The following is a 13,760-nucleotide window of genomic DNA, read 5'->3' as shown; positions in this document are numbered from 1 at the left end:
AGAGACAGAGATACAGAGACACAGAGACAGATACACACAGAGACAGAGAGACACACACAGAGACAGAGAGACACAGAGACAGAGAGACACAGAGACACGGAGAGATGGAGACAAAGATACAGAGAGACAGAGACAAAGAGACAGAGAGACACAGAGACAGAGACACAGATACAGAGAGACACAGAGACATAGAGACACACAGAGAGAGACACAGAGAGAGAGACACACACAGAGACAGAGAGAGACAAAGAGACAGAGAGACACAGAGACAGAGATAGAGACACAGATACAGAGAGACACAGAGACAGATACACACAGAGACAGAGAGACACACACAGAGACAGAGAGACACAGAGACAGAGAGACACAGAGAGACAGAGAGATGGAGACAAAGAGACAGAGAGACGGAGACAAAGAGACACAGAGAGAGAGACACAGAGAGAGACACAGAGACAGAGAGACAAAGAGACAGAGAGACACAGAGACAGATACACACAGAGACAGATACACACAGAGACAGAGAGACACACACAGAGACAGAGAGACACACACAGAGACAGAGAGACACAGAGACACGTACAGAGAGAGACACAGAGACAGAGAACGTCTCAGCATCCCCTCGTCGCCTGTGACCGCCCTTGTGCCGCATCTTGTCGCTCGCTGCGGGGTGAATGGGTTGAGTGTGGGGGGGTCACCACACGGCGGAGACAGAGAGAGACACGGAGACAGGGACAGAGAGAGACACGGACAGAGAGAGACACGGAGACAGAGGGACAGAGAGAGACACGGAGACAGGGACAGAGAGAGACACGGACAGAGAGAGACACGGAGACAGAGGGACAGAGAGAGACACGGATACAGGGACAGAGAGAGACACGGAGACAGCGGCCGTGGGGACACTGAGACAGGGACAGAGAGACAGAGACAGACACGGAGACAGCGGCCGTGGGGACACTGAGACAGGGACAGAGAGACACGGAGACAGCGGCCGTGGGGACACTGAGACAGGGACAGAGAGACAGAGAGAGACACGGAGACAGCGGCCGTGGGGACACGGAGACAAAGACAGAGAGACATACAGAGAGACAGATAGACTGAGAGAGACGGAGAGACAGAGAGAGACAGAGAGAGACAGATACAGAGAGACAGATACAGAGAGACTGAGAGAGACAGAGAGAGACAGATACAGAGAGACTGAGAGAGACGGAGACAGACTGAGAGAGAGACGGAGACAGACAGAGAGAGACAGAGAGAGACATACAGAGAGACTGAGAGAGACAGATACAGAGAGACTGAGAGAGACAGATACAGAGAGACTGAGAGAGACAGATACAGAGAGACTGAGAGAGACAGATACAGAGAGACTGAGAGAGACTGAGAGACGGAAACAGAGAGACTGAGAGAGAGGGAGACTGAGAGAGACGGAGACAGACTGAGAGAGAGACAGACAGAGAGAGACAGAGAGAGACAGATACAGAGAGACAGAGAGAGACATACAGAGAGACATACAGACAGAAAGAGTAAGAGACAGATAGAGACAGATACAGAGAGACTGAGAGAGACAGAGAGAGAGACACATACAGAGAGACGGAGAGAGAGAGAGACAGATACAGACAGGCAGAAAGACTAAGAGACAGAGAGAGAGACGCTGAGTCGCAGACAGAAACACGCAGAGAGACAGAAACAGAGGCAGGCAGAGAGAGAGAGACAGAGAGACAAATACAGACAGAGCCGAGATACACAGAGAGATACGAAGAGAGAGAGAGACACACACAGCCACAAAGATACGGAGACAGAGACAAATATACATTGAGAGACACAGACACAGGGAGATAGACACATTCACACAGAGACAAATATACAACTACAGAGACAGGGATAGAGACGGACAGAGACTTGAGAGATTTAGATAGACGCGGAGGAAGACAGAGATACAGAGACCCAGAGATAACGATAGAGACATCGAGACACGGAGACAGACATTTAGAAAGATAGATAGGGACAGACAGACCCAGAGGCAGATACACACAGAGAGAGATATATACACAGACATAGCAAGAGGCTTAGACGTAACTCGGATCAAAGAGACAGAGATACATAGACCGAGACAAAGAGACAGGGGGGGGGGATAGATAGAAAGACGAAGCTACAGAGACACACAGAGACAAAGATTAACACAGAGAGAGACGAGACAAAGACGCACAGTGCTAAGAAAGATACAGAGACAGACAGATACCGACATAGACACAGAGACAAAGATACAGAATCAAGGATAGAGAGACACGTGGCCATAGAGAGACAGAGAGACAGACACAGAGACAGAGAGACAAAGACAGAAACAAGGATAGAGAGAGAGACAGAGACAGAGAGACAGAAACAAGGATAGAGAGAGAGAGACACGTGGCCACAGAGAGACAGACAGAGACAAAGAGACAGAGACAAGGATAGAGAGAGAGACGTGGCCACAGAGAGACAGACAGAGAGACAGAGACACGTGGCCACAGAGAGAGACACAGAGACAGAGAGACACAGACAGACACAGAGAGACAGAAACAAGGATAGAGAGACACGTGGCCACAGAGAGACAGACACAGAGACAGAGAGACACAGAGACATACACAGAGAGACAGAAACAAGGATAGAGAGAGAGACGTGGCCACAGAGAGACAGACAGAGAGACACAGAGACAGACACAGAGACACAGATACAGAAAGGATAGAGAGAGAGACACGTGGCCATAGAGAGACAGAGAGAGACAGACAGAGAGACAGAGACAAAGATACAGAAACAAGGATAGAGAGACACGTGGCCACAGAGAGAGACACAGAGACAGAGAAACACAGAGACAGCCACAGAGAGACAGAAACAAGGATAGAGAGAGAGACACGTGGCCACAGAGAGACAGAGACAGAGAGACACAGAGACATACACAGAGAGACAGAAACAAGGATAGAGAGAGAGACGTGGCCACAGAGAGACAGACAGAGAGACACAGAGACAGACACAGAGACACAGATACAGAAAGGATAGAGAGAGAGACACGTGGCAATAGAGAGACAGACAGAGAGACAGAGACAAAGATACAGAAACAAGGATAGAGAGACACGTGGCCACAGAGAGACAGCTCCACTGAGTATCGACAGAGGTTCGGCAAACACAACAAGTGAGGTAACCAATTAACATCCAGGATTCTGTTGGCTATTGTCACCGTAGCCTGTTGTCATTGACAGCTATAATCGATACTTGTGCCGGTCTTGTTTGTGTGTGCTGTTACGTTGGACTTCTTTCGCACCGTACGTAGGCAACCCGTGGCCAATCGGAGGTGCCGGGGGAAGGACAACAAACTAAACACCACAACAACAACAAGAAGCAGTTCTACAGACATTAGTTTTCAACTTGGTATAGTGGTGTAGTGTATAGTGTAGTGTACCGTTGTGCATAGTGTAGTGTGTAGCTTAGTGTATAGTAGTGTATAGTGTAGTGTGTAACTTAGTGTAGAGTAGTGTATAGTGTAGTGTGTAACTCAGTGTATAGTAGTGTATAGTGTAGTGTGTAGCTTAGTGTAGAGTAGTGTATAGTGTAGTGTGTAGCTTAGTGTATAGTAGTGTATAGTGTAGTGTGTAACTTAGTGTAGAGTAGTGTATAGTGTAGTGTGTAGCTTAGTGTATAGTAGTGTATAGTGTAGCTTAGTGTAGAGTAGTGTATAGTGTAGCTTAGTGTAGAGTAGTGTATAGTGTAGTGTGTAGCTTAATCTACCATAGTGTAGGGTGTAGCTTAGTGTATAGTAGTGTATAGTGTAGCTTAGTGTAGAGTAGTGTATAGTGTAGTGTGTATTGTATATTGTGTAGTATGCAGTGTATAGCGTAGTGTGTATAGTGCAGTCTATAGTGTATTGTAGTGCAGTGTATGTACGTTGAACTTCTTTCGCACCGTACGTAGCCAACCATTCTAATCGGAGTATGAATATTCTGCGCTACGAACCCGGCGATCCGGATTCGATTCCCGCTCACGGTCAACACCGGTGACGATTATCTGGACCGGTCCTGGCCCTCCCCTAGGTCGACTCAGCCTCAAATGAGTACGCGGTGCAGTTTACATAGTAAAAATCGCCACTGGGGGAGACAAAGGCGGCCGGGCTTGGTGCTGAGCACCCACCTCGTGTGCCGTGCTAGCCTTCATAGGTGCTTCCACTCGTTAACAGCATTTACCCCAGTAGTCTGTTAAGGCTCTACGGGGGATCTTTGTCTTCGAGGAGCGGTAGTGCAGCGGTTAGCGCGCTGCGCTACGAACGAGTGCGTTTCCGGCTCAGGGCCAACACCAGTGATGAATATCTGAACAGGCCATGGGCCACCCCTAGGTCGACTCAGCCTGAAACGAGTACCTGGTGCGGTGTGTGTCGTAAACATCATCACTCAGGGAGTCAAAGGCGGCCAGGCATCGTGCTGGCCACCCACCCGCTCGTGAGCCACAGTGCCGACCTTCATCGGCGCTGCTGCTCGCTACGGGACAGCCACTTGCCCCAACAGTCTGTTACAGGGTGGTTCTTTTGTTGTCTTTCTACACAAATTTACGTGGATGTCGAAAACATCGTTTTTTTTTTTCTCCAGATGGATTCACGAATCACGTTTCCGACCATCAAACAAGAGCGCGAAGAACATCCGTGTCCTGGTGAGTGCGCCGACTCTACGGCGAAACGTAAAGACGCCGATGATCACAATATCGCCACATCAGCGCCACGGCACCGAACGGCGCGCTGGCTCAGGGAGATGTTGACTCCCTCGCTTGGTGTACAGGACGTCGTGGGTTCGATCCTCACCCTGACGCCTGCTGCTGTGTATTTGGAGTCTGCGTCTCTCTGTCTGCCCCGTGGTATCGTTGATTTTTCTCCAGGTCCTCCGGTTTTACTCTCCACATTTAGAATCAACGTCATGCGTTTATCGTATTTGGCTGATATAAAATGTCCATGTTATAAGCCACTTCGCTGAGCTCTCTACTACTTCTTAAATCGCAGCTGCAGATGGCAACGTTCCTGAGGTTGACGAAGCCGCCGGGCGACCGGGGAAGGAGGTGGAAGAAGCCCGCGGCTGCGTGACCGCGACGAAGAAGAAGCTGGTCAAGGTGGAGGTGTGGTCGGAAGACGTTCAGAAATTCATCGTCGTCAAGTTGCTGGAGGAGGACATTGGTCAAGGTGAGTTCCCGCCCCTTTGAGAGGCAAATTTATTTTTAAAAATAGATATTTTGGCTTGTTTTACCATATATTCCATTTTACGCTACTATTGGGAGTCATGTAATGAGGTTAAGGCATTATATTATTTTGTACTCCATTCAGCAGCATTCTATTCAACTAACGTGTCCATAGAATACCATTGCACCCATAGAATAATACTGCCCATGGATTAACATTGCATTCTGTTCTTGTGTATGGCAGCAATAAGTTCACTGACTAAATGCCAATGTTGAAGGTCGGTCTGCTAGCCACGACGAGAGGGCTGCAGGAGAGGGAGAGAGAGTCGCGTGTAGTTTTTGCCGTTCTCCGTTGAAGGAACGCAGACTACAGTGGGTCCACTATTTGGTCCAGAGGCTAATGTTGTACGTAGAATAACACTGGATCCATAGAACAGCACTGCCCATAGGTTAACATTGCATGTAACCTGTTACATCCTTGCCCATGGCAGCAATGCAGTTCGGGAGCTGCAGGTGCCAATGTCCGAGGTCTGCTGCTCGCCGCGACGAGAGGGCTTCAGTTTTGCGAAGGAGCGCAGGCCACAGGTGGTGTTCACCGTATGGGTCCGTAGCTTTTGGGTTGCGTGGCCACAATCGCACTACTCTACCGCGATCCATCTTTTCAACAATCAACAACAACAACAGAAAAGCGTCCTCGTGGAAATGAATGGCAGGGCAGCCACGGGAAGGCCACTCGGACCACCGCACGAGCTACGGTCGTCAATCTCGCAGCGGCGGCGGCGGCTTTTGGCTCGGCCGTCGAACAGAGGCGGCGATCACCTTCCGATATGAGGAAGCCACTGGGAGTTGTGCACTTTTAAATAATCATCATCTAGTTTGAGAACTCATTTCTTTAGAGCTGCTTATTGTTGTTGTGTGTAGTTTGTTGTCCTTCCCCCGCACATCCGATTAGCACGGTTGGCTACGTACGGTGCGAAAAAAGTTTAACATATACACACTACAATATACACTACAATACACACTACACTATACACTAAATACTACACTATACACCACAATACACATTACACTATACTACGATACACGACAATACCATACACTACACGACTATACTGCATTGAAAACTCGTTTCTTTGGAACATGTTTTGTGTGTTTAGTTTGTTGTCTTTCCCCCGCACCTCCCATTAGCGCGGTTGGCTACGTAAGGTGCGAAAGAAACTTCGACGTACATACATCATCATCATCACAGCGATGATGATTCACTACGCAGTTACTCCTGACCCAATCACCTGGCTCATCGACCACCTTAGTGTGAAATCACAGCTGATGTTCCTTATCAATATCAGCTGTATGAAGTAGAATATTGAGACCCACAGACTCTCCGGTGAGTTTGGCGGCGGCAGCTGTGGTGACCCAGAACAGAACCACGGAACGGACGGCGTAGACTCGAAGGCCGATTCACGAACGCGGAAGGAGGAGGCTGGCCATCGAAATAATCATCTAGATTAATTGATTTAGAACTGCTTTTTTGTGTTCAGTTTGCTGTCCTTCCCTCGCACCCTTTGATCAGCACGGTTGGCTATGTCCCTTTATAGTGACTAATATTGGTCGCGAGAGGCCCACTGTGCGTTAAGCTCCCCATGCGTGAATGCCAACGGGGGCTGCGTTTTGAAACATTTTGCAGCTCCGGACCGAAACACCGCTCCGGTTGATGGAGGCAGCGAGAGGCCCGAGGAGACGGGGAACTCCCGTGGACGTGTTGACGCCCCAGACCAGAACTTTATCGAGGTGGAGTTGTCGGAGGACGACGTCGGCGAAGGTGAGAGGGGCCCCCTGCCCCCTCTGATCGCTTCGCGGAGTAAATCCAGCGTCGTCTTGGTTTTTTTTTTATTTACCGACCCAGTGTTCCAAGCTGTGCTGCTGTTGGAGTCGGTCATGTGCGAATGGAACTCATCCAATAAGTATGGTTTTTCCAATGTTTCGTAGAACTGTGAGTCTGCGGGTCTCAGTGTGAGTCTGTGGGTCTCGCTGCGAGTCTGTTGGTCTCTGTGTGAGTCTATGGGTCTCTTTGTGAGTCTGTGGGTCTCTGTGAGTCTGTGGGTCTCTGTGTGAGTCTATGGTGCTCTGTGTGAGTCTTTGGAGCTCTGTGTGAGTCTATGGGGCTCTGTGTGAGTCTATAGATCTCTGTGTGAGTCTCCGTGCGACTTTGGGTCTCTGTGTGAGTCTAACGGGTCTGTGGGTGATTCTATGGGTTTCTGTGAGTGTCTATGGGTTTCTCTCTGTGTGAGTCTATGGGTTTCTGTGTGAGTCTATGGGTCTCTGAGTCTATGGGCATCTGAATCTGTGGGCTTCTTTATGAGTCTATGGGCCTCTGTGTGATCAGTTCCCACCTGCTTGCCCTTCACATATATAACCTCTTGTTGTAACAGCTCTCTCGCTGTGTTCTTCCTGGTTCAGCAGTTCCACTGCTGGATTATTTTTTCCGCCTGAGGATGACTGCTTGTGTTGCAATCGAAACGTCGTGATATATTATTTTTTATTTTATTTTTATACCTACGTGACTTTACCGAAAGAACCAAAGAGTAGAGATCCAACTAATACTTTAGAACGTAAGACTACTGCAATCATTGCAAATTCATTAATCCCCAAGACTGAGCAATACCAAATTAAGCCAAGGGCCTTAAAACCACCTAGACTGTATGGGCTACCAAAGATTCATAAAATCGGCATCCCATTACGACCCATAGTAAGTACAATTGGCTCTGCCACATATAAATTAGCAAAATATATAACTAAACAAATACTCCCCTACATCGGTAGGACATCTTCATTCATACGAATTCAGAACATCTTATGAATGTGATTAAACTTAACCATAATGATATTCTGGTGAGTTTTGATGTGATTTCTCTATTCACTAAGGTTCCAGTTAATGATTCGCTTCAGTTACTTTATACACTAGTAAAGAATCCAGGTTTACCAAAAGATATTCCAAAACCTGCTGACCATTGTTTAAATAACACTTCTTATGGAGAGGTGATTTCTTTAAACAAAAGGAAGGAGCAGCAATGGGCTCTCCTTTATCTCTTGCTATAGCAAATCTGTACATGGAAAACTTTGAAACAAGAGCACTTGCCTCAAGTACATTTAAACAATCTTATTGGTTTAGATATGTTGATGACACTTTGGTTGTCTGGCCACATGGTAAAGATGCACACTTAATGAATTTCTAAATCATATCAATGCACAAAACCCGGCCATCCAGTTCACCATGGAAACGGAGGTGAATAACACACTCCCTTTATTAGATATTTTGCTTGGACATGGCATAAACGGTAAAATAACACACAGCGTTTACCGAAAGGGAACGCACACTGATGCCTATCTGAATGCAGATTCACATCATCATCCAGCTCAGAAATCCTCTCTTATCAAGACGCTCATACTTCGGGCTAAAACAGTGTCAGATGGTGAACATCTATGGAGAGAGATTAAACATGTTAAAGAAGTATTACGACAGAATGGCTACAATAATGATCAAATTCACAGAGCACTGAATGCCAAATCAGGATCGCAAAGCAACACTGCTGAAAGTGATCAGATTATTAAAACAATTAAAATACCATATATCTCAGGAGTAACTGACAAATTAGCCCCTGTTTTGCAAAAGCAAAACATTAAAGTAAGATTTGGTACAGTACACAAAATTCAAAATCTAGTATCTTGTACTAAAGACGAATTACCTAAATTTTCAACAGGTTTATATCGGATTAATTGATTGTGGCAGATGCTATATTGGACAGACGGGACGTAACATCAGCGTAAGACTAAAATAACACCAAAGAAATATTAAATTATCTCAAACACAACTGTCGGCAGTGGCAGAACATGCTTGCCAACAAGGCCACTCAATTGATTTTGATAACGTTGAAGTGTTGTGTAAAACGAATTATTACTGTCCAAGACTAATTAGAGAATCCATTGAAATTGAGAAAAATACAAATAACTTTAATCGCTCTGACAGCTACAGGCTTAGTGCGGCCTGGAAGCGTATTATTAAGTAATACATATTACAATTCCTTATAGGGGAAACACATACTAATTAACAGATTACTAACGTAGCATATAATCACTAACACACATTACAACTAATTACTAATCTACAACTCATTACTAATCATAACGATTGACTGATTACTAATCGATTACATAATTACAATACCCCCCCCTCCGCCTCAAATCACTGCACCTGAATGAGTTAAATGATGACGTCACCCTGCTGCTCTATTTAAGACCGGGAGCAGGTGGAGGGTCTCCATTAGTAGTGATGTGACTGTGGTCATCCATGACAGACGGTACACACTGCTCCCGCTGACGCTGTCCACTGGGCTTGACCACCACCTGAACGTGAAATTGTAGTCGCTGCTCTGCCATCGACGTCGGCAGCCATACGAGAGAAGGGCAATGGGGTGCGTTTTGTGAGTGGCAGCTCCGGATCCGAATGACGTTCGCGTCGAAGAAGCCACCGAGAAGCCGGAGGAGGTGGAGGATTCCCGTCGGTACGCGGACACTCCGGACCAGAACTTCATCGAGGTGGAGCTGTCCGAGGAGGACACGGGTGAAGGTGAGAGAGAGTGAGCGTGTGTGTTCCCCCCCGGTAGCGGTTAGCTCGCCGCACTAGGAACCCGGCAACCCGAGTTCAATTCCTACTCACGGCCAACACCGGCGACAATTATCCAAACTGGTCATGGCCCTCCCCTAGGTCGATTTCCTCAACCGAGTACCCGGTGTGGTGTGTAGTAACATCACCACTGGGGAGACAAAGGCGGCCGGGTGTGGTGCTGGCCACCCACCCCCTCATGTGCTGTGCCGGCATTCATAGGTTCTGCTCGCTAACAGCACTTGCCCCTACAGTCTGTTCAGGCTCTACAGTGGATCCATAATAGAGGGTTTTTTGGATTAGATCGAGTGGTGGATATCCATTGTAATTTATGTGTATACATTACCTCCACCCCCCCTGGCCTTTGCACCTGATTGGTTCACAAGTGACAACATCACATGTATCTCTGTATACAAGAACGAAACAGGAGTAGGATTTCTCCACAAATCTGGCTCTCGTCTGATGATACTGGTTGTTGTAATTACCGGCGAAATGTCATGGTACTCAAATCGTAAATGTCGAAGTGGGTTTACTCTCCAACACACAACCGGTCAGTGCTGTACTAGTAACAAATTGGCCACGTTTTGTTTAGGTGACAAACCTTACTAATTGGCTGTGCCGGGTGGTGGCAGGTTGAACGACACACAGTTATATTTACGCGATCTAACCCAAAAAAAACTCTTATGGATATTGGTCGCGAAAGCCCTACTATGTGTTCAACTATATGGGGGGTCTTTGTGTGTTCCTCCAAAACTTTTCTGTGTTCGCATCGGATGTAGCAAATGCAACGTGTAAAATATTAATTTATATCTATAAAAAATATATATCACAATAGCTTAGGTTGCTCAACTAAAACTAAACTAGTGATAGCTTAACGAAGTGGACTTATCATCATCATCATTGTGTGGGCATTTTATATCAGCAGCCAAGCACTCTAAACGCGTGTTTCTACAGACCCATAAAGATCCACAGAAATCCACAGAGACCCATACTCATCGAGACTCGTGCTAAAACTAAACTATTGTATTTACCAGGTAAGGCCGACTGAGCTATGTAGCTCCTTTTCAGGACCTGGCCATCACAAATGATAGCTAAACACAGTGGCTTGTCATCATCACGTGGAAGGTTATAACAGCAACCAAATCTATATCTGGGTGTCTGTCTGTCTGTGTGTATGTTTCATCATGTTTCTGTAAATATCTCTATCTCTTGGTATGTCCGAATGTTTCTCTGTCTCTCTGTATCGAGTTGTCTGTGTGTCTCTCTCTCTCGCTTTGTCTCTCTGTCACTGAGTCTGTACTCTCTTTATACGTGTCTACGTGTCTCTGTCTCTCACTGCCCCTCTCTGTATCAACATTCTTGACCACCTCGCTGAGAGAATGCAACGTTGCATTCCGGATGCAACGTGCCCACAGAGGGTTAAAACCACTGTCCTTCGGACTACGAAAAGCAAAAGGTTTTCCGGGAACGGATGACATAACTGGACATTATTAAAGAGGCTTGGACCAACCATTGTGTGAAAATTCAATGGACCTATTTACCGATTGTGGAATGTTAGCCCGCAAATTTGTTGCGATCAGAGATGAGACTGATTTAAAGAATTCCAGACCCACATTAGCCCCCTTTCTCAAGTGCAGCATCCCCTTTCTACTATATAACGCCTCGTGTTGTTTTTACAACGCGAATTGGACGACATAACGCGATGTATTAGGGCAGTGGTTCTTAACCCGCGGTGCACGCACTCCCTGGGCGTGCGAGATGCCCTTTCTGGGGGGCTGCGAGACATGGCCAGATTTTTTAGAAGGTAAATCATCGAAATAAATGAAGCACGGGCACGTAAGTAACAACTACTTTGTTTCATCAAACCCTATGTATTTATTAACATAAAAAATGTTAACGATCGAGAACCAAAGGGGTGCCAAGGCAGCAGTACAGTTTAAGAACCACTATACAGGGTGCTTAAAAAGAATGGATCCGATTTGAAATTGCTATATCTCTGCAACCACGAACCGCCCATGAATTAAACTCTTAGCACTTGAAAGGGCGGGGCATAGAGAGGGTGGGGCATAGAGAGGGTGGGGCATAGAGAGGGCGGGGCACAGAGAGGGCGGGGCATAGAGTTTCAAATGATTACCGCTAGATGCCTCTCCCAGCGCACAAACAGCCCCTAGCCTCAGTAATTTGCAAGACAACACTGCCTCAATGTTGGATAGGTCGCATGGATCCCCAAGACTTGGCACTACACTATTGGCCCTCAAAATCCCCAGACATCACACCCTTACGACCTTTTCTTGTGGAGATACGTCAAAGACCGTGTTTTTGTGCCACCATTAGCGACTAATCTGGATGACCTCAAAAACAATCACGGCAGCAGTGACTTCAGTGGAAGAAGAGACTTTGAGAGGTGTTTGGGACGAATTCAACTATTGTCTCGATGTTGTCCGTACAGCAGGTGGAGGGCACATAGAGCATTTATAAAATGGTTAGTAAAACTTGATATTATTTTATTTATCAATTTATTATTTTATTCTCATTCTACGTGACTTTACCGAAAGAACCAAAGAAGATGAATTCTTGCAGTCACGAAAGCTTTAAATCGAAACTTGATAACTCATTAAACCGTTTGTACCTTTTTGTGTAATTGTAACATGTTGCCATCGTTAAATATACTGCTTTGAAATTGGGTCGATCTTTTTTAGCGGAAGGCATTTTTTTTATAACGCGGATTGCGAATTGGATATAGTAAAGCGATCGAGCGAACGAAAACTGCGTCGCGCGAGTAGGAAGACGCTTTCGCAACGGATGCCTTGGCGTAGCATCATCATCGCCATCATGGCACGAGGCATTGGGATGCTGCTGGATGCTTCTAGATGCTACGCTACACACCTCAGTCTTTGTTCAGCCTGTGTACGCATCATCTCACGCGTTATCGCGGACTGCGGTTTACCCCGTACATTACATATTATCTATTGTAAGCGCTATTTTTTTCCATAACGCGGAGTTATTCAGGAATGCAACTACTACCACCGCCGCCGTTAAAGAACATCAGAATCTGACTCTTTATTTGGACTGGAAAGAATCTGATGAGCTATGAAGCTCTTTTTTGCAGTTGTCCAGCAGGGGCACAGGATCAACAGACTGCTTGTTGTTGTGTTTAGTTTTTGTCATCCTTCCCCAGCACCTCCGATTAGCACGGTCGGCTTCGTACGGTGCGAAAGAAGTTCAACATTCGTACATACATTCAAATTAATGACGTCCATCTCGCGTAGATCATGATGGCATTAATTTCTGCACGTAGGCTTTCGAGACCAAAATTATCCATAATAAAGGTGGGTTTTTTTTTGGGTAGATTGCGTAAATATAAATGTGTCGTTTAACCCGCCACCACCCGACACAGCCAATTCACAGTGAATAGCCCAACCAATAATAGGTACTGCATCGTCTCAGATCAACATAATGTTCATACATTATGCATGTTAATTAACTGTAATTTAACCCTACCGATAATATGTACTGCATATTCTCAGGTTAACATGATGTACATACATTATGTTGATCATGTACACACATTATGTATGTTCATTAACTGTGACTAACCCAACCGATAATAGGCACTGCATGTTCTGAGATGAACATGATGAGTTGTGACTTCTACGACTGCCTTAACCCCCCTCTGGTCTTCACACCTGATAGGCTCATAGTGATGCCACCACCTTTACTCTATTTAAGACCGAAGCAGGAAAACTTCTTCACAATTCTGCCTTCCGCCTGATGATGCTGGCTGTTGTTGTTATAATTGTTTGATGTCACGGTGCTCGCATTGTCAACGTTGTTGTGGGTTTAAACTATCCAACACACTATCGGTGTAGTTCCAACTAGTAACTAATTGGCACCACGTATTGTTTACGTGACAAGC

General features: G+C 46.2%; 1 protein-coding gene across 1 annotated transcript in view; it reads left to right on the top strand.

The window, feature by feature from the left end:
• Positions 1 to 672: 672 nt before the first annotated feature.
• LOC116956574 (uncharacterized) overlaps positions 673 to 13,760 on the top strand; it is a 45,257-nt gene continuing 32,169 nt past the window's right edge. The window contains exons 1-5 of the mRNA XM_076054542.1: positions 673 to 3,168; positions 4,608 to 4,668; positions 5,012 to 5,188; positions 6,869 to 7,003; positions 9,674 to 9,808. Of these exons, the coding sequence (XP_075910657.1) occupies positions 4,608 to 4,668; positions 5,012 to 5,188; positions 6,869 to 7,003; positions 9,674 to 9,808 (508 nt within the window). The 5' untranslated portion in view covers positions 673 to 3,168. The remainder of the gene's footprint in view (positions 3,169 to 4,607; positions 4,669 to 5,011; positions 5,189 to 6,868; positions 7,004 to 9,673; positions 9,809 to 13,760) is intronic.

This window comes from Petromyzon marinus, chromosome 66 (genome assembly GCF_048934315.1).
Source record: "Petromyzon marinus isolate PM22_M1 ecotype Great Lakes invasive population chromosome 66, UKy_Petmar_22M1.pri1.0, whole genome shotgun sequence".
NCBI classification, from domain to species: domain Eukaryota; kingdom Metazoa; phylum Chordata; class Hyperoartia; order Petromyzontiformes; family Petromyzontidae; genus Petromyzon; species Petromyzon marinus.
This window is presented reverse-complemented; position numbering and strand designations above follow the sequence as displayed.